This window comes from Labrus mixtus, chromosome 22 (genome assembly GCF_963584025.1).
Source record: "Labrus mixtus chromosome 22, fLabMix1.1, whole genome shotgun sequence".
NCBI classification, from domain to species: domain Eukaryota; kingdom Metazoa; phylum Chordata; class Actinopteri; order Labriformes; family Labridae; genus Labrus; species Labrus mixtus.
Window position 1 is genome coordinate 6,639,815 of NC_083633.1, and position 21,870 is coordinate 6,661,684.

General features: G+C 41.5%; 1 protein-coding gene across 1 annotated transcript in view; it reads right to left on the reverse strand.

The window, feature by feature from the left end:
* The window catches only part of syn3 (synapsin III), a 114,000-nt gene that overhangs the window by 84,070 nt on the left and 8,060 nt on the right, over window positions 1-21,870 (reverse strand). Inside the window, exons 2-3 of the mRNA XM_061029221.1 lie at window positions 13,146-13,642; window positions 2,089-2,146 (exon numbers count right to left, since the gene is read on the reverse strand). Coding sequence (XP_060885204.1) covers window positions 2,089-2,146; window positions 13,146-13,582 — 495 coding nt within the window. The 5' untranslated portion in view covers window positions 13,583-13,642. The remainder of the gene's footprint in view (window positions 1-2,088; window positions 2,147-13,145; window positions 13,643-21,870) is intronic.

Genomic DNA, 21,870 nt, shown 5'->3' on the forward strand with positions numbered 1-21,870 from the left:
GTTTACACGTACTTATTCTTACTGAAAGAGTTTCATCATGATTATAGTTAGTATGTGGAAATTTAATTAACTATTAGAAAAACAGTCCCTATGGCAGTGGTTCCCAAAGTGCGGGTTGGGACCCCCTGGAGGGTCACGACACACTGAGAGGGGGGTCCCGAGAAACCTTCAAAGAAAAAACTATTTAAAAAAAACTAATTATAGAGTGTATATTTAACCCATTGCTGTGATAATATATGCAAACAAGTGGTTCAAATAAAAAAACATTTGTGAGGGCGCAGATAGCCTAGCGGTTATGACGAGCGCCCCATGTATGGAGGCTATAGTCATCATCTCAATCCAACTGTCTTCACCCACTCTCTACTCCCAACACTTCCTGTCTCTCTTCAGCTGTCCTATCAAATGTAGGCAAAAAAAAATCGCCAAAAGAAACCAACATATTTGTAAAGGGAGATTTATGCTGAAATGATAGTAATATGTTAAAAAATGCTAAAATGATAAATGCCTTAATCACATCCAGGGATGTAGCATCCCCAAGTCTGTAGCATCGTTACTTTGCGGCTAGCAGGCCAAAAGGTTTGGGAACCCCTGCCCCAGAGAGTCTGGACCCCAGGTTGGGAACCAATAGTCTAAACACAGTTATACTTCAAATGAAGTTCCATACACATATTACTGATATATTAAATTGAAATCTGTGTTATTTAAAAAAGCGTCTGTTTCCTTCCAAAGAAAAGAGGATTGACACGTCTTTCAGTAAGGTATTTGGCTAATGCTATTAAGTGGTTAGAAAAGCCTAGCTTAGCATGAACAATGGGATTAAGGGGGGACATTTTAGTCTTTCAACTTTATTTTTAGTAGATACTCAACAAATGAGATTTTAACATTTTAAATAGTGAGCTTTAGAAGTGCTAATAAGCAGACTGTTAGTGTTTGGGTTTGTATACGGTTTCCTGTTTCTGCCTCAAAGCGTAATGCTAAGCTAAGCTAATCACCTCTGGGCTATAAGTCACATTTTTCAAATAAGGAGACGGGCATCATTCTTGTTATCTCAGTCTTGTGTCTAAGTGTTCTTCTTAAACTATACTTAAAGTTAAGTTTTAAATGATAACCAATTTCAAATAAGCTTTGTGGATATGAAGGTGTGGCCGTAATACAACTTCTTTACTCCAGCTTTCTCCAATTTTTAAGTTGTGTATAGTAGTTTGTCTGGGTCAGCTGGCCCTCCTTTTGTTATTCAATATAAACAAGAGAATTATTCTTCAAATACCAACAGATTGTTTGAATTTTTTTAGCAGCCTAGAGTAGCAGCCTAATAGTAACACACACAACATGTCTTAATGCTTATGTTTTACAGCCCTCGCACTGTAGCATCCTCTTCCATTCATTTCCCCAAGGTAAATGAGTGACAGGTGTCATGGCACACCCACTTGATTTGATCATCATATCAACAGACCACCAACTGCAGGATTAAAGACTGTACAAAGGAGACGGACATTCATTTTGTTGTTTAAGTTAAAATTACTGCAGTTGTGATGCTAATTCTATAAACCTGTTAACGACAAATTATTTTATGTGTTAGCATCAAGCTATCAAATTAAGACCCCCCCCCCCCTCCCAAGAATAATGCACCAGCTGCAGCTATTTGGGATTTTTTTTTAACCAACCAGCAAACTGGTGTTGAAAAAAAAAAGCCAGTGCTAAGTGCAAAACCCTGAAGTTCCTTAAGTGTCCACTTGAGGCTGACTGCAGAAGCCCCAGAAGTCACATACACCCCCATTAAAAAATGCCCATTAACACAGCAGAAATAAACATGTTTACAGCACCAGGTGAAGGAGTTGGTAGTTATTTTTTTGGATTGATAAACTCTGTTGCATGGCATCAACATCATTGCGCTCTACTGTTTGCTGGAGTTAGCTCACGTTGCCTCGTTAAGCTTTACTCGTGAAATAGCTACAAACAAAATGTTGTCCATATTATCATTTAATGCAGTGCTGACTGAATAATCGAAGCAGCTTTAACGTTCACAGCTGTGACCATTCTCATTGACATTGAATAAGTAGGCAGTATTGTCATGAAAATCCACCATACCTGCTCCACCCGGATCTCATACTCTCCGTTCAGCTTCTTCCCTCGAAAATACTTTGCCCTGCAGAGAACCAGAAGACAGAAATGTCAAGGAACAGCATGACAAATGATTTTAAAGACAGTTGAAACCTTTTAATTCATTTACGTGCATGAACTTGTGAATTCCCCGCCCTGGCACCAAAAGACAGCGACTCCTTGCAGTCAAAACATCCTTAAAATATCCTTTGTTTATTTCATTGAATGAGGGCTGAAATTTCAACAGACCTTCTAAAATACCTCACAAGCGGACACAACAATGACTCAGACTTTCCATAATTAAAGAATGTGAACTTGCAGCACTTTTAGTACACAGGATCTCTTGGCAAAGAGTTATTAGTGAAGTACAGAGCTTAGAATAAAGAGAACTCCCTGAAGGAAGGAAGGACGGTCCCAGTGGGGGATTTTTTCTTCAGGCTATTTATCTATATTTTTTTGATGTGGTCAAGGTAACCCTAAACCCTTGCAGACATCTTTAAATGAGAGTATCAAAGAAGCCATCCATTGTAGTTATAAAGACTGCTCACACTAACGTCTGGGAGCCATATGACAATCACATGAACATATACAGGAGCCCCAAAGCACTTATGCTTGTTTTTGTACTCTGAACCGGTGAGGGTTCTGACTTATTACCATAACAACCAGAGCTGCAGCATTAAGAAAGAAACACTCTGATGTACTGACGAGTTTAAAGCTGGACCTTAACACATATTGCAAAATTAAACACATTCATTGGCTGGTTTTGCTAATGTATTTTTCTCATGTCTTATATTCAAAGTCATTAACTACAGTCAGGCGTGATTGTCTTCACATGCTTCCTCTTCTCAGATCTTTCAACAGTGTAACTGAAACTGTAACAAATACGTTTGCACCTTCAAGTCAGGGGGATAGCAAGAAACTCCAATAAAAGGCTTGAGCTAACATATACAGCTCAGCTCATTTATATCAATACTTCTATCTAAACAATGCTTGATTTTGTCTCATAGCTCAATGCCAAAATATGTTCTCCAAAGTTTGCATCCTTCCTTTAGGGGAAGATGCCACAGAACTGAGCGAAGTGCTCACTGTTATGAGTAAAACTCAACCGTTGGTGATATGTGCTTGGTTCCCTTGGTGCTGCTATTGGATAATAAAGTTTTTATTGAAACACTGCATGAAAAACCAGATCGTGTAAATGATTTCCCGTGGTTAATGGCAGTTTATTATGAAGTTGTGTCGATAATTGTCGAGAAGGTACCCACAGGGTTTAGGGTGAGGGGTTGGCTGGGGGCACGGGAGGGGTTCTCACCTGGAAATTGCTGTAATAAGAATGTGATTGTCACTGGTGTCTGGCTTGCCTCCCTCAACGACCCATTGGATGAAACCACAGACAAAAAATTCCCTCTTGTGATTGGTCACCTTTTGGCTATTATTCTAAATGCTTTATTTAAAACACAGAACACTTTCAGATGGGTATCGTTGATCAGGGTCACCCACAACGCCCAATCTACAGGTTCTATCACATGGATAACCAAACAGTTATGTGTACAGTATGAAGACTGTGGTCCTTCTTGCAGCAACTGTGGCAAAAAACACAACAACATTAAAACAACGCTGCTCTGAAATCAGGGTTTTGCTGATAATTTTGATTTTAAATTTCTTGTTGTCAATGTATCGTTCTGTTTGGGAAAGATGAGCTGCATCCCAGCAGGTGTAGTTTACCCTGTCCCTTTAGATTGTAATCCATCAGAGACAGGCACAATGCTTTAAGATGTGGAGCCTTCTTGACTTGAGAAGCTCATTCTCGTCTTTTTAAGTAGTTATGGTCATATTATGTCCCAGTGCTCTCTAAGACTTGGCTTTGAACTCTCACCCCTAACAGGCATGGGACGGTTAACAATCTGTCTTAGGCTTCAGGCTGGAGCTGCATGTAGCTGAGGATCTAGGCTACATGCTAGAGGCCTTTCAGTTACTGGGACAGGCTGTTTGGGATTTAACGTGCCCCTCGACCTCCTCACACCCAAACACAAACATTTTCCTTTCACAGCATTTTTTGTTGGAGCCTCTCGTCAAAAAAAAGCGTCTTTACTCCTCGACTTGTCATCTTCATGTCTGCATCTGTTGCTGTTCATCTCCCTACATCTGTCCTTATTAAGTCCATTCATTAAGGTTCATTATGGCTGCTGAGGGGATGGGGGGGGAGGGGGGGGGGGGGGGTCTTGATCTTAACATGTCCCAGCTGTTGGACTTTAAAGTTGTGGGTCCCTTAGCTAGTCTCGTTCTTTGTCATTCTGGGAGCCGTGAATCTTCAGCGTGACTGACCTACATTCTAGACATGCAATGCCCTCTGTCACCCGGGACCACCACCACCACGGAGCACGAGGCCGTCCTGCAGGCTCACCCTACAAAAATGACTGGTATGCATTGCAAAGTATTGCAAAACATGTCGTCACCCCGAGTGATCAATTTAATTGACGGGCCTCTGGTTTGAGCAACTGCTTTATAACGTTGAATGTAAACATTAAGCTCCGCTAAAGAGGTCTGGGCTTTGCTTCTCCCCGATGTGCACACACCCACTATAAAAACATGGAGCTAAATTCCTTTTTTTTTGCCATGAGAATATGTTCCTACTTTTGTGTACTTCTAATAGAAAGCATATGAGTCATGCATGTGGACAAACCCGACCGGCCCTCCAGTGTGTGTTTTACAGTTATCGCTGCTTCTATATGTAGCCACTGTGCTAAACCTGATGTCGAGCCAATTCTGCCATATTTATTCAAGAGATTCTTTGGGGGTGAAACATGTTTTTACATGATGGTTACATTCTACATATGTTGGTTTAGCTCATGTTTTCTTCTATGAAGGTTGCAGGGCTCCCACTAATAGAATACTGTAAGAAAAGGAAGATTAATCGACCCTCAAGTTAAGCCAATTTATATTTGGAGACACATCATAACACAATTTGTCCATGGGAATTGTCACAGAGAGCAGTTTTACATGTTCTCTTTATATTATTATTTAAGAAGACCCTCCCCTCAATATGCTCTTCAAGCATAAACAAGATCATACGGTAATTGACTACCTCTATCGTTGTTAAGTTTTTGTTCCATGTGGTGTTTGTCTGCATCGTGTTCTGCACTTTGCACTTTGTGAACTTTTGCCCCGTTTGTGAAGTACAGCCAGGACTGATGAATGCCAAAAAAGAGATTTTCTCCTGCTTTTTAATCTTTGAGATGTTACAGCAGTGTGTGGGCTCCCTGCATGACAAAACATGAAATTAAAACCCACTTCATATGGCTCAGGGCAACCGAAGGATCTCATCATACTCTGTGAGGTACATGAAGAAGTAAACACTTTGCCAAAGAGCCGCCGAATTGAGCAATCAGAGGCTCATATCATTCAGAACACAGTGCAAACAGACTGACAGCCTCTTGGCAAAAACCTCTTACATGTCGGCCTGCAGAGAGAGAGAGAGAGAGGAAGAGCAAGAGACATAGAGGCAGAGACGGAGGGATTGTCCACGGTGTTGGTGATGCTCTCGGAGACTTTGCCTCAGTGCTGTGTACTGCTATTGTGCATCAGTCTTTGCCGGAGGCCAGGCTTGTCAGGACAGAGCAATGTTTCCCCAGAGACCTCAGCCTCTCAGCTGGAATGCCCAAGAGGAAATTCAGCCCCAAAGCAGGGAGCGGTGGATGGACGGACACTGGGATACCTTCACAGTGCCTTCAAGTCAGGACAGTTCTAGTCACTCTTTTAAACCTTAACACTATTGTTGTGTCACAGCTTTTTGCATTACTGGCCAACAACTTGTTTTGATTTTGTTTTAGCAAAAGAATCGTATTAAAAGGTATCGTTTGTGACGTTTAGAGTAGATGTCCAGTAGATGTCGCTCTTTAGCGCCGGCCTCTCAGACCAAAACAAAGCACACCGCCTCCCCTCCTCCCCCGACCCCACCCTCACTGTTCTCACCAAGTGTAGCTGGTTGTAGGACTGGTCTCCATTCCGATATTCAGCCCCAAGTTGTTCTGGATCTGACTCCTGTGAAATATTTTAGTTTAAAAAAAAAGTATTTTTAAAGTCAGTCGATTCTTCTTGAATTTACTCTTGCAACAAAACTCCGTCATTGTGCCGCTACATAGTTGGGGCGGCCGAATATGTTCCCCTATGCGGCGACAGGGCTAATGTTGGGAGAAGGAAGAGCATCAATTCAAAAATAATGTATGAAACATGTTTGAGCCTTTGAGAGAAACATCCAAAAAGCTGAAACAGGTGGCATCCCATCAGTGTGGACACAGAGCTGAGAACAACAAACCCACAGGATGTTTCACTTTTTTTTTTCAAGTCATTACTCAACGATATATTTAGTAAGGAAACATTTCATATCTGCTAAATTGTTTAAAGTGTTGCATATTATAGCTTTAGATTACTGTATACAACATGCCAGACAATACTTGTCAGACAAAGTTCAGAGCTAGCTGGTGAAAAAACGTAAACATTTGCCCTGATGAGATGGTGGAGCCCAAAACAGAGGTAAAAGAGTTGATGCTAAAGTGGCTTTGTGCTCCTTGATTATAACCAAACTATTTGCCTCCACAGTCACTATGTTTGCAATGAGGACATTGTCCTTGGACATCATGGTATGATTTATTTGACAAATAATTTGGTAATTTGCCATAAAAACAAACATTAGACTTCTTTTGTTGTTTATTCACACCAACCAGTGTTAGAAAACATAGATTTATATTTGTACCCACTATGGTTAGACATGGTCACAAATCATGGTCTCAAAGCTGCATCTTCAGATGACCCTTTAACTGTCACATATTATCCTAATTTTAAATAAGTCTCAGAGCTCCTCAAAACATGTCTGTGAAGTTTTTTGTTCTAAATCCACTCTGATCCTGTATTTGACCATGTCTATAAACCCCTCTATTTCAGCCCTGCTCAGAACAGGCTGTTTCTGTGTCTGTACCTTTAAATATGTAAATGAGCTGTGTCTGACCACGCCCCCTCTCTGGAAGGGCTCGGGTGTCTCGGTCTTTCTCGCTCCATGTCCTATTGTTTACGGTGAGAAGGCAGACTCAGAGGGCAGAACAAACACCTAGCTGTGGGAGTGTCACCCACCTGGGGGAGGGGTTACTGCCCTTTGTGATGTCATGAAGGGAAACTCTCCGAACGGCCTGTTTGAGCACACATTTTCTGAAAAGTGGAGCAGGCAGAAGACGGAGAGGATGGACTTTTCTCATCATTGTGGGGTTTGTAGACAGACTATAGGGACACATGAGTGTTAGAAAAACATGGTGAAGAGGATTTTGCAAAATATGTGACCTTTAAAGCTGCGTAGCTGGATGACTCCCTGACTGAGCGTGGTAGGCTGTTTCACGGTTGCTCCAGATACAGAGAGAATATGTAGTGGTGAATATAAAGTTTATTGTACTCATCTGGTGGACATTTGCCAGAGCAATAAAGTAAAGTTGTGCTTTGGCTTCAGCGGACTGCCAGAGTTTGTCCTCCTGATGAATCGTTTTGTTGGCTTCTGTGGCCCCAGTAAAACCAGTGACCACAAGATGAAATCAAAGTTGATTGATGGAAATGCATGAAAAGAACAGCACATCTGTTTAGAAAAGTAACTGCTGGGAGACTCAAGAAACACCACTAGGGGGCTTTCCAGGCCGTGCAGTGAATCCACTACAAGGCCGTAAAGGGTGATAAAAACTTTTATCTGGTCATGGCAGAGATTTACACAGCCAAACAGAATACATTACGCCGTCTTTCCTCGAGATCCGTGAATCAACAACAGGGCTCAGCTGCTTAAAGGCAGGTTTAACATCACACACAGACAGGTTGCCAAAGCAGCAGCCAAATATTTGGTCTTTTTTTTTTTTTTAACGAGTTGTTCTTGTCTCGGGGGTTAAGCTTTAACCGAGGAGCTGCTGCTTCATGCTCTACCTGCACCTTTCAGAGTCAGACCTCACTGACTTCTTTATCTTTAACACTTAAAGTTTAAGAGAAATGTCTCAGATTTAAAGTCACTCTTTGCACAGATTGGGATGTCATTGTAAATGTAATTCCTAATAAGGATTGGACCTGAACTGAAGTGAATGGGAAACACCTCCAAAGTTTAATACATTTTTTTGTGTGAAGAATAATGTTATCAAACAAGTACGTTCTTCTACATGTAAAAGATTTCTGTATTAAAGAGTTCTTGATTCAGTGACTGACCGACTATCTCAGCCTACCACTTTGGTTGACATCACCGACGCTAAAGGTCTCTCTTTTCTTTTCAGAGTTTGAATCTGTTTCCTTTGTTTGAATCTTTGATCTATTAATCTTTTTAATGTATTCTTTTACAATGTTTAATCCCCTTTCGTCTTTGATTGCCTTACTGGTTTAAATGGTTTCATTTCCTTTTTATTTCTATCATTTGTGGAACTCCTGTTGTTTAATCTCTCACATTTTGAATCCTTGTCCTCCTTACATTTCTCTATTTTATTTTCATTTTTGTAAAGCACTTTGTAACCCTGTTTTGAAAAGTGCTTTATAAATAAAGCTTATAATTATAATTATTATTATTATTGTTATTATTCATTCATTCTGGAACAGTGACATCACAAAAAGAAAGCAGAATTATTTAATGTTCCCCTGGATGTACAAGTATCACAGTATCATACTATAGTACATACATACATACATAGTATCAGTATAGGATTACTTAATAGGAGTGATAATGTTTCTTGGATGGATATCAGCAATCGATATATCATCAGAAAACGTAACTCATGGCCTCAAGGCCTCTCGAGGAGAAGCGCCATTTTCAATGCAAATCGTTACAACTCTAAAGTCTAAGGGACCAGAGGTGCGGCTTGTCAACATGCTAGGCAGGCAACTGCTTGGGGCCCCAGACCAATAGGGGGGCCCAAAAACCAAGGCAGTGGCCGAAAAAATTTGCAAATTTTGCAACGACAGTAGGAAACCTCCCTAAGGGGGTACGATCTGACAGCACTCAGTCTCGTTGCCCTGCTGAGCATTGCATGCAGTATTACTGTGAAAACCAAAATTTGTCAATGACAGTCAACAAAGAAAAATGAAGAGGAATTATCCATCTATAGGAGAGAAAAAAGAAACAAGAGGAAGAAGAGTAAGCGTTGGGAGATTGGCAGACATGATGGTGATGAACGCTGATTAGAGTGCCCCCAATTGATTTATGCCGAAGTCCCCAACAGACTCTACAATCTCCACTGTAAGTAACTAAATGACCTCCATAAGCTGTGTTTTAACTGATTCCATCCTTCTATCAGCCTTTTAATGAATGGCAAAGGTGTGAACACCTGAAGGATGACATCCCAGACTTGTCACAAACTAGGCTGTAAATAAAAACCAAAATGATGAGAAAAACTAAAAGCAGGGTCCTGGTCTGTGCCGAGTTAGATTTTTCACTTGAGGGATGGTATTGGTCTCCTTCGGTGTGATGTGAAGATTTGATCTGACATTTTCTTTCCTTAATTTTGAATTGTCACACTTTACCAGAACCCTAAAGCTTTGGTCTTTCTGCAGCCTAACATTCATTTACTGAATATATTAGACATTTCAGTGTGAAGATATGTTATGTCATAATGTGTTCTTGGCTTATATTTAGCTTTCTCTCACAAGAGACCCTGTTGATAACAGAACATCTGCGAGCTCAAACGGTGCAATGCTAATTGTTCGACACAGGAGGACTGTTCCACATAAACCTCAGAGCCTATGAAACATCACCATCTGCTGGCCCAAGTCCTTCAATCCTGCTCAGAGAAATCAAAGCAAGAGGACGACTGATGAGCAGGTCTGTGTGAGGCCTGTGAAGTTGAACTACAGTGCCCCCCAGTGGCCAGAAAAGGAACAGGTTGACTTGCACGTTAAACAAGTTTTGAAAACAATAAAAGTATTGAAATAGGAGTTTTATAAATCAAATGTGGTTTATCAAACTCACAGTAACAAATATGAATTGACTTCTTAAAGACTGAACATATTGAATAAAAGACTGAATAAAAATGCACTATGCTCTTATGATCTTTGTAGTGTTTACAAGTTGTATGACCCTGTATTTAGATTTGTCTTCTCCTTCACATAGACACGTATCTACCGTCATTTAACTAGGTCACAATAGTGAGCTAAAAGAAAATGAATAACACTATTATGAATCTTATTACATAATCTAGACGGCCGTGGAAATGACGGAATCTAATCAAACAACATATTTTAGTCACAGCTTGAAAAGAAGGCTGAACAGTAACACAAAGGTGACATTTATATCTGAGCTGTTGCAGTGGATTGGATTATACAGTGCAGGTATTGCTGTATTCAGTTTCAAGCTTGCATATAATCAGAGTCCTTTGGATAATATAACCTTCTTTTAACTAGAGCCCGACCGATAAATCTACCAGCCGATAATATCGGCCGATATTAGCATATCCAGTGATTATCAGTATCGGCTACTTTTATCATAGATATGCACCGATATTACTAGATTTATTTACCAGTCAAACAGCATTTAATTTGAGTATCGTTGTATTAGACTAGCAGTTATCTTTCCGGCTGTCACCAGCAGAGTGCGCTATATGGATATCAAGCATTATCGCCCTCCAGAGTGTCAAGCGGTGATGCACGTACATGCACAGTTACTTTCCAGTTTAGCGACCATCTTGTCTAAGTCATGCTGTATATCTTTTCCACAAGTGTTCGATAACTGCTTTTGAGGGATCAACACAATAAATGTTTATCTATATCTATCAATCGCTATATGGAATCATATTTGTACCAAAAAAATCAAACAAAACTTCTTAAATTGCAAACAAAAAACAAGACTTTGAAATGTAATCTCACTCAAGCAAAAAACAAAAAATACTTGCAATGAAAATATTTGTTTAATTGTGTAAATAATCAGCCTTTTACTTTTCTTATCATCAGTCCTTTTCCTGGAACGTCCGGGGCATTGACCTGTCACTCAAAAACTCATTAGCCAATGGGGACCCACACTCGAGAGGTTTGTGCCAGAATCGCAAACAAATAGTCAGGCAGCGCAAACGAGAAAGCTGACAGTGAGAGCAAAAGTCTGATCAGTGAGAAAGAAAAAGAGGGAACTGTAAACAAAAGGACGGATGATAAGAAAAGTAAAAAAGGTGTATTATTTACACCATTACACAAATATTTTAATTGCAAGTAAATTTTTTTTGCTTGAGTGAGATTACATTTCTCTCAAAGTCTTGTTTTTTGTTTGAAATTTAAGAAGTTTTGTTTGATTTTTTTTGGCACAAATATGATTCCATATCTCTACAGATCCAACATAGATCTAAGAAAGATATCGGCCAATATATCGATCAGATTTTTTCACTCCCCAATATCGAAACCAGCCCCAAAAATTCCATTACCTTTTCAAAGCCGCCTGTATTCTCTCTCTGTATATATGTAACCGAGTTTGTTTAGGTGAATAATAAATACTGCTGTTCTCTTAAGAGTGAGGATGGTGCCTCTGAGAGTGGCAGTGGGCCTCGATGCCTCAGAGGGAGGATAAATCTCTTGACAGACTCACTCCAGAAACCACCAGGACGTCAGGATGAACAGGCATTTTTGGGATTTCAGCCAGACGGATTAAAGAAAAGAGGCGGCCCTGCTTTTCAGAATATGGAGAGCAATCATGGCGGCTGACAGCGGGAGGGCTTTAATTTAGAGATCACTTTTAGACCTCATCCTTTTCCCCACCCCTGGAGAGCCTCAGAAACAGATGCTCTGGTGCAAAATGATCCTGGCTAATTGTGCACATCAATTCAAAGGGCTGGAAACAGCTAATAACAGCTTCACTGAGGGCGATTTACCAGCAAATGTCAGGCAACAGAATAACAATTCATATAATGGAAGAATGGGTTATTGATTCAGGAAGACAAACATGATAAACTGGCCGCTGCACGCCTCTCCTGCATGAAATCAATTCTCCCACAGTGTGCAGATATCAGCCTCTAACACGCACGTGTGTGCTGCTCCTGAATCATGATCCCGTCTCTTCTCGTTAACGCTCGTTTATTTTTCTGTCATCTCCAGAGCAAGAGACCCTCCGCCTGTTACCATGGCAATTTTTAATCCCAGCACAGAGTATAACCCGTGAACCTCGAGGCCAATAAAGAGTCTATCATAAACATGCAGATGTCCCATCCTTTTCTACTGAACCAGAGCAGGTGTTTCATTTCAAAAGAGCCTGGAAAAACCCAGGAGCAAAGAACGCAGTGTTGAAGGTGAGGCAACCCTAACCCTACGATACGACAAGACTCAACATGACACAATACAATAACGATATTATATGATACGATACAACACGATTCAATACCACGCATTATGATTCAACGTGATATGATATGATGCACACTTTGTCCCCTAAGGGAAATTGGTCTTGTACTCCGGTGCTGCACACAGAAAGCTGTCTCATCAGTACTATCTAAAATCTCCTCCATGTCTGCAGCCTCTCTTCTTCAGCTACTGACATCGAACAAGAAAAAGACAAAAGCAGACAGTGCCCTCTGCTGGTTAATATGCTGTCCCGCATGAGTGCATGGGTTTGGGTTACATCTCTACATCTAACTCTCAGAGTAAAGAAATATCCCTGATTCTCAAAAACTGGAAATTCTTCTTTGAATGAAGTAGAAAATATTTTCTAGATACTGATCTGAAAATAAATTCCCAAGTTATAAAGTACGCAATGCAACACTCTTTAAAACACAATACCTTACCAAATTGGCATAGTTCTCCTCTTCATGTTGCAGAATTGTAGTCATATAATGTCCAGTCAGTAAAATCAGCTCGTTAGTTGAACTGATCCATTGTGTATTAGTCATTGGAGGTACAATTTCAATGAACTGCATCCTTTTATGAAATGAACCACAACTGTTTGAGACTCATTTTAAGTCATTCTAGTGCACATCAGTGAATTTATCTTCTGGGAAAAGCTACAGCACACGTTTAAAATACATCTTTTTTTCATCCCACCCACACCGTAACACCATCAAAGTGCCACTCACCAGTCTGTGTGCTGATCATCGATGACCAGCAGGATCTTGGGTTTGCGTACCACAGGTTTGGGTGGCTGACTGTTCCCCTCGGCAGCCGCTGCAGCTGCTTTGGCGTGCGCAGCGGCAGCAACGTTCTGGGCCATCTGAGCGCTCTTCACCACGCTGGAGAAGGAGCTGAGGAAGCCCCCTCCGCCCCCAGAGGAGGCCGGGGCCGGGGCCGGGGTCGGGGCTGCGGTCGGAGCCGGGGCAGGGGCCGGGGCCGGGGCCGAGGCAGAGCTCTGGGTCTGAGTCGGGAGGCTCGGGGGCTGCCGTCTCTCTGTGGCCGGGGAGGCGGGAGAGGAGGTGGATGAACCTGGAGGGGTCGGCCTCTGCAGATCCATCATGTAGCCGTTGGGGAGGTTGGCCACAAAGCTGCTGTCTGACAGGCGCCGGCGGAGGTAGTTCATGGTGGTGGGCTGGTGGGTCAGTCAGGCCAGAGGAGGTGAGGGGGAAGAATGCTGGATATCCTAGACAGGAAACAAAGGTTCTGGATTTAATCTAAAGACAAGATGTAGAAAATATACAGTAAGAGACCTCAGATGACAGATAATAATGTTATGATTGAACAGTGATGTGTCTATATTATGTGGACAGCAACGAGACTAAAACAGCCCCCCCCCCCCCCCCCCCACACACACACACACTAACACATTCCTTGCAACAACAACCGAGTCCAGACTCACAAAACTGGAAATCTGACTGAAAATTAAAAGAAAAAAAGAAAAAAGTTATGCATGAAGTTCTGGAGACGGCGTGAACATGGGCTTAACATGGTACAGCGCAAGCTAGAGATCAGAAAAAAATGATTCGCTGCAGATGATGCGCTTCCTTCTTCAGTCAGTCTGCTTCATCATTGGCTATCGTTTCATTCAATGACACTGTTAGCATGCTTGGCTGTCCTCTGGGTTCCCATCACACAACAGGATGTGGTATCATGAACATAAAACACAGGTGCAGCATCAACGTTTCTACAAGCAATTGGATCAACCTTAACTAGGGATTAATTTTTAAAAAAAAACACACATTAATTGAAGAATTTTAATAGCTAATCACATGTCTGAAATTCCATTATTTTGCATGTTAAAATAGTTTTTGTGATGCTTTTATTTTGTATTTTTGTCCTGTCTTGAGCATAGGGTACTTTACTTCCTATTTGGATACAAATTTGGTTTTATTTTGAAAGAAAATAAGGAACTTCCAGATTGAAAAGTAATTGAAAACAGCAAAAGGTAACTGTAAAAATTGTGACATGTTTGATGTCCCCAGGTGGATATTACTTTTGACTTGTCAACTGAGCTGTCTGGGACTTTTTTTAAGTGAAATGAACCATTAGCTTCCATCACTATGGCAACAGGTAAACGCTGCGGTCAGTGCTGTGGCTCAGCTACGGTGCGCCTTAAGGGGCAAAATAGCTTCTTTTTTTTAAATGAATGTGTCAACTTGTTTACCCTGACAGCCATGCTCTTAACACACCTGAAACCAGAGGAACATCTGGAAAGATAATCATTCAAACCATCAAAAAAAGAGGAAAAGGAGGCGCAAAATCAGCAGATTAACTTGTCGTGTGTACCCTGCATTACTCAAAACCCCACAGATAATTATCACACAAATCTGCAGTTCCACTCTGCACAAAAAAAAAGCTTTATGGGGTCTTTCTGAATGTATGGCCCCCAGCTTCAATTTACTGGTTGACGCTAACAGCTTTTGTCAACCTTTTTAAATCACAGTATTGTTGTTAAAAAATCAAAAAAAAATCAACAGAAGCTGACATTTAAAGGGTCAAGACATTTTTCTCAGGGGTTTGTTGGAACAAATAGTAAAGCTACAGGAGAACATTTTGGCCGGACATCTGAGAAAGTTACTGTTACAACTTTTTTTTTCTGGATAATGGAGTGCAAACTCTAAAAAGTGATGCCCTTTGCCTCATCCATGCACGGTTTAAGCTCCCACTCGCTCTGTGCGTGTGTGTGTGCGTGTGTGTGTGTGTGCGTGTGTGTGTGTGTGTGTGTGTGTGTGTGTGTGTGTGTGTGTGTGTGTGTGTGTGTGTGTGTGTGTGTGTGTGTGTGTGTGTGTGTGTGTGAGTTTGTGTGTGTGTGTGTGTGTGTGAGTGCTTGATCACAGGAGTGGGGTCAGGTGTGCAGAGGTTTTCCTGCAGCTGCAAGCCATCTCCAATCACTCTGCTAAAAAAAAAGAAATACAGAGCTTCAAATCGACCATGCTGCTAGATTATAGACAAGTAACCATTAGAGCAAAATCTCGTACCTGTTGTGTATGATTAGGTCAAACCTGCTCTCTTTTGCTTACACCTGTGCTCAACCAAACTCCCTCTCCATTCCACTCATGTACTTTTTGGGATTCCACCTGAATCAGCACTCACATGAACCTCTGGACTCACGCTCCCCCCCCCCCGCCAACTCATCTCCCTTCCTCTGCTCTGCTCCACTCCCCGGCATCCACCAGACCGGGAGGCTCATCTACTCGTTTCATGTACAGTGAAGAAATTATTCATTGCACCAGTTACCTGCCTCTGTGTTCTGTTCCTGGGTATCTGTGCCCCGATCCAGGAGCGGCATCCTTTGAAGGCTACATTCTAAGGCTGATTGCATCACAGCGGCAAGTCGTAGGCTGTCCCATTTTCCAAAGCTGCGACAGAGGCGTCCTTCTTTTCCCAGGGCCAACTCTCAAGTAGCCGTGTAACACACTTTTGGATATCTACCAATACTAACATTGAAAAAGAAGCGTCCTTTCGACTTCAAATTATAGATGTATGTGATGTTAGCTTGTGTTGGCCAGTTCCAGTGATGCCGTTGAGGTTACTAGGCGACAGGGGCGGTGCTTAGAAATAAAAGTGTGAGGGCGGGGACAGTCGGTGACTTAAATGGAGACCAGATCCTCTCAGCTCAGTTCTGCCTGAGCGCTCTGTGGCTACGACGGCTGGGTCCTTTGAAAGGACGCTCCCGCTGAATTGAGAGACAACTTCAATGTTGTCGATGACGCTTGTTGTGCTGCCAAAAGAATCCAAGCAGGTATGTGTCAAAATGCAACAAACAGCAGCTTTCTGATCGTAAATCGAGTTAATTGAAAGAATCTTCACTTGTGTAGTTCTACTTTGACGCACATACATTTAATTTCTGATGCATTCTGAATCCGCTTAACCTGATTAGCATAGGATTAGGTTACCCACACAGGGGGGGGGGGGGGTTGAAGAAACCTCTGGCAATTTTTTTTTTTTTTTTTTTTTTACAGTGTCACAGGAGTGATGATGCAAAGTTGCAGAGCAATGATTCACAGCTCATTTCTTTGTGAAGCAGATTGAGGCTGCTGGGAGGAAAGAAAACAGTTATATAACAAGAGGAACCCAGCGTGGCAGAGGAGAGACATTCAAACAGATTAGCTATCACACTGCAATGACGCCAACATGCTAGCAGAGAGGGGGAGGGGGGGAGGGGGGAGAGAAACCCTTAAACCTGATTAAAAGTAGGCTGCACTCCTGGTAAATGGAGCTGGGATGAGATAAAAGTGCATTTCTTAGTGAGGCGTCAACGCTCAGGCGGATGTGCCTGATGTTCGTGCTCTTGTAGTGTAAGAGAAGGAGGGTCTTCAAAAAAGGCCGGCAGCAGGAGGAAGAGGAAGTGGGGCAAATGTTTTCTCTCGACAAGTTAATGTAGTGAGACGTTTACCATCAGGAAGTTTTTATGTGGAGCTAAAGCTGTAGCTTCTGTCTGAGCATCTGCAGGAGAGTAGCTGAAGTCAGATCAAAGAACCTGACTTCTGGAGGAGCCAGAGGGTGTTATCAGCGGGGATGCCGTAGCAGTATCTATCTTTAAATCCAGGAATCTGTGTGTGTGTGTGTGTGTGTCTGTGTGTGTGTGTCTGCGTGTGTGTTAGTGGAGTTTCTAGACAACCATTCGTGCAATGGATTGAATTTTTTCAGGTTGGAAACTGTTCATGGGAATTAACGGGAATTTATGGGAATGAACGGGAATAAACCGGGAATTTACTGAATTTGTGGTTGGCCCTCAACAGGGAACTTCAATATAGCTGGGTAAAATATGTTTTAGCATAATCTTGACTAAAACCACCAGATTTCATGCAAGTACATGTGAATATGTATGCTATTCCTCCATCACATGCACAGATTATTTCTAGAACCCTGGACCACACTTTTGAGCCCAGAGCACAAGACGGTTGAAGCCACACATTTTAGCCCGTGGACTACATAAAGTGAAGTAAGTTTTGATGATATTATGGAGTTCCCGATTTGTAATATTTCCAAAATTCCCCAGCTTTTGGAAATGTCCACCCCTTTGCAACAATAGTGCTGATAGCGAACTTTACATCAGCTTACATTGTTGCATAAACATTTAAAATAAGTTTCAGTGTGGCGCAATACGATGGAATCAAAACCTACCGGAAACACAAGACACACATGGCGCATGCCCACTATATTCAGGCCAGTGTATTTTAAAACCACTGAAGTACTTTATAACAACAACATTTTATTGTGATGTAATAACTTTATGATTAATCGCAGCCCATGTTTACACAAACTCTTTTTAGGGAAATAGGTAGCTCGTTAGCTGCTCATGCTACATTACATTCACCAGCTAGTCGCTAACTTTTTCCAGTCTGCTTTTTGCTGCGGGACAGGTCATTTTTTTTCTTATCTGTTACTGGAAAAAAGGAAGAGATCAATGAGATTGAAGCAAAACTGTACAGTGCAAGACTTCAAAACCAAAACAATAAGCTTAAAGAAGCTAAAGTAACTGCAGAGTGAAGATACAAATAATCAGCTTTCAAAAAGTATTGCTATACTTTCAGTACAAAATTCATTAATAATTCAATTAAAAAAAGGGAACTGGGGAGGATTAATTAACAGTTGCTTTGATTCTCTGCATGGGATTTGTTGACAGTAAACTAGAAAACTTTGAAAACTTGAGTCAGAGGCTTCAGTGTTTTGCCTGAAGGCGTTTTATCACAGCAGATGCTTCTCGTCTCGAGAAATAACACCATAATGTGTGATGTAATATGCCTTCCGGCTACAGGATTGAAGAGCTAGGGAGTCCGGGATTCCCTCCCTGGGTAATATGCTTATGTGCCCACCCCTCATCACAAAGCTCTAACAGAGAAAACTAGCAGGGCTTAAGTCAAATTACAGAAAATTGCCAGATAACGGACAGAATAATGGCACACAACAAGCAGTGGAAATTACAGTCACAGGGCCACTGACTGCCAGCTCAGCCCTCTTTGTAACCGCTTGATCCCATTGGACAGATAAGGAGCTGTCTGCTGAAAATCACTATCTTCACACCACTGGCACATTCTCCACCTTCTCAACAACGCTCTAAGCGGCTTTCTCGCTGTGCTCTCCGGAGCACATCAGAAGCCATTAAATCCTTTAAGGCTTCGGCTCCTGGTTCTCTCTTCACCACAGAGGAGACCGCGGGACTCTCGCTCTCTGTTACTGCCACTGGGCTTACATTGGTGATAAGAGATTTTGGAGGTAACGGTGAATAGCATAAAGAGACACAAATAGAGGACATGCAAAAAAAAAAAAAGGAACACGATGGGTTATCAAAGTATTTATGATTTTCTTGTGTGGTAAAGGTTTCTTGTTTGAGGCTATTAACACCAATAAAAAGGATGACGCTGTCTAGGGCCCGACCGATACAGGATTTTCTGGGCCGATACCGATATTGGGGAGTGAAAAAATCTGAAACTGATTTATCGGCTGATTTCTTTCTTAGATCTTTGAAATCTGTAGAGATAGATGGATATAAATGTACACATTTATTTCGTTTACCCCTCGATATGCAGTTTTAAGAAACTTGTGGAAAAGATTTTCCGTACAACGAAGACAAGATGGTCACTCAACTGGAGAGTAACTGCTCATGTACGTGCATAACCACTTGACACTGTGGAGCAGGGGTAGGGCAACTGGCGGCCATCATCAATCCTCAGCGTGGCCCTCAGGTCAATTTTTACACATCAATTAATTAGAAACATGAAGAAAACATGACAAATCTGCCATGAAATCATGAAAACAAGAATATGTCCATAATAATATTTGATCACTGGTATATGTTGAGTTAAATTTGAGACATGATTGACTGTAATCATTTTTTGGAAACTACAATTTGGCCCCCTGGCAGTGAGAATTAAATGAATGTGGCCCTTGCTTTGACCAAAGTTTGCCCATCCCTTGCTCTGGATAGTGATAATGCTTCTTGTAATCCAAATAGCGCCCTCTGCTGGTGACGGAGAACTGCTAGTTTAATACACTCAAACTCAAATGAAATGATATTTGATTGGTCAATAAATCTGGTAATATCGGCGCATATCTGCGATAAAATATCCCATACCGATGGTCACTGGATATTGGCCGATCGGCACAATCCTCCAGTTCCTTTTCCTTCCTTCTTGCCTTGAACTCATCTGTATACAGCAAACAGGACTCTGGCTCAGCAGTAATCACAGGTTTTGTCCCTTAATGATGGGGAAGGAGCAGAATAATACCAGAGTAGACCCCTGATGCCGATGTACAGCGTGTGTAACTTATTCTACATTCTAAAGAAAATCTTGTAACTGACAAAGATTCAGCTTTTGAGGACGCAGCTTCTCCTTCCTGCTGCTCTCAGATTGTTACATGTTTCTCCCTTTTGTCTTTGTGGCATTGTGACTGTGAAGCCGTTGAATCTATCACATACCCTGAGTGTTGTTGTGTGACTTTTCACATCACATCGCGTTAGAACTGACGGCTAATTGGTTAAGGACACAGAGTAGTGTCTGCGGTGATAAAGTAACAATTCTGATTCCCAAACCAATTGTTTTTGCTGATTTTTAACGAGGATGAGCGACGATAAAGTGAGGCGTACTTGTGCAAAACCTCTGAATTAGAGATGTGTTCCTCAGGTAACCCCTTCATGAACCTGCCTCCTGTAAATTCTGTCTCAGTGTGGATAGAAATGTAGGCCATGTGTATTTATTTTAAGAAGCGTGGGAAATTGGAGGCCACGATGGGGATGCCCACAGGGGGTCACTACTTAAAACTTGGAAAAACTTTTAGTTGGCAGCGATTCACAGACGTTGTGTGATGGCATTTTGGTATTTCTACTAATTTTAGCTGTTTATATTCAAACAAGAAAGTTTAATTTGATTTCAAAACCAACGGTATTTGCTTAACAAAATGTCAAATGACCAATACATGTGTTTAGTTGCCTTGAGTTCTGTTTGGTTGGTGTAATTTTCTAGTTTTTGTGCGAGTCTGGGAACATATGGCGAGGAGATCGTCACAGCGATTCTCTTCATGCAGTATAAATCGTCTGTATGGAATACAAAAGCAGACTGACCACAATCCACCATCTTCACATCCCAGCTCACATTGGAGGTCATTTGACGACCATTTATTTATCTCTGTAAACAGATATCTGACCTCCAAGCCAAATACCTGCCACACCAAGGGAGGGTTGAATGCCAAGTTATTTTGCCAATATTGACATTGTAAAAACGATGTCAGGAGCAAACTATTTATTTTTTTATGTGTTGTGTGTAACCATCATGTATAGCCAGTTTATATATTTCTTTAAATGCCAACAATTTGTCATTAGTGCGTCAGTTTTGTTGAGGTTAGTAAGACAGTTTAACATGTTTCATCATGTTGGATTTGCTCTTTGTTGTCATTCATCAGCCGTTTTTGTACACCTCTCTTCTTCAGCTACAGACGTCGAAAAAGAGAAGCAAAAAAACGTCAAAACGTTTGTGCTAAATGTGGTTCGGCATGTATTTACACCATGATTAACTGAAACGAATCACCATATTTCCTGTTATTACATATTGATCCTTTAAAGTAAACTTAAATTGTTGGGTAGCTGACTTATTGATACAACAAACAGTCATTGTTAGTTTTTGTTTCCTTTTCTAGACCCTAAAACTTTTCACACAACCCACATCAATGCACTCGCTCATGGTCCAACACTGGTTAACCGTAACAGGCTTAAAGGGATCAGCGTGTGTCTCCCCGATATGTGGCCTGTCAACTAGGAGTCCTCAAACACGGCTTAAATGATTCATGACAGTCTGAGCTGGGGGGCCGGGGGCGTAACCGGTTAGAGTAGAGGGTCAGCGCGGATTCAAAGTGAGCAAAAATGAAATTTCCGAGAGGGGGGATAGCAGAGAGGACCGAAGCTGTGATAGGAGGAAGCATTTAACCTGCCCTGAGGCATTCTGGGAGATTATAAATAAACGTGTGGGACTCACTGCCAGATGGATGTTCGTGGCTGTCGTTATCCTGGAGTTTTCAACAGTGAAAGAATCCTTGCAAATAAGTGTTGTTGTCATGGGAACCATCATTTATAATTATATTCCTCGTTGAAATTTTTAGTCCACCAAACACTGCCACTTCCAGAGCAAAATATCTTAATAATGACCTCACTGGAATAATAATAAAATCAAATATTCATGGTCCCCAGATGATGATACCTTCAGTGACTTCCTGTCCTGGCCTGTAGCGCGACCATCAGGCCAAAATTAGACTTAGACCAACACTTTAGACTCTGAAGGTATCTTGAATAGTCTGTTTTATTTATGAAATGAGTATTCATGGTCCCAAGAGGTTTCACCCTATTTGGATAACAAACCTACATTTAGCTTAACAATTGGTCTTAAAATATATAGAAATATGTACAAAAGAATACAT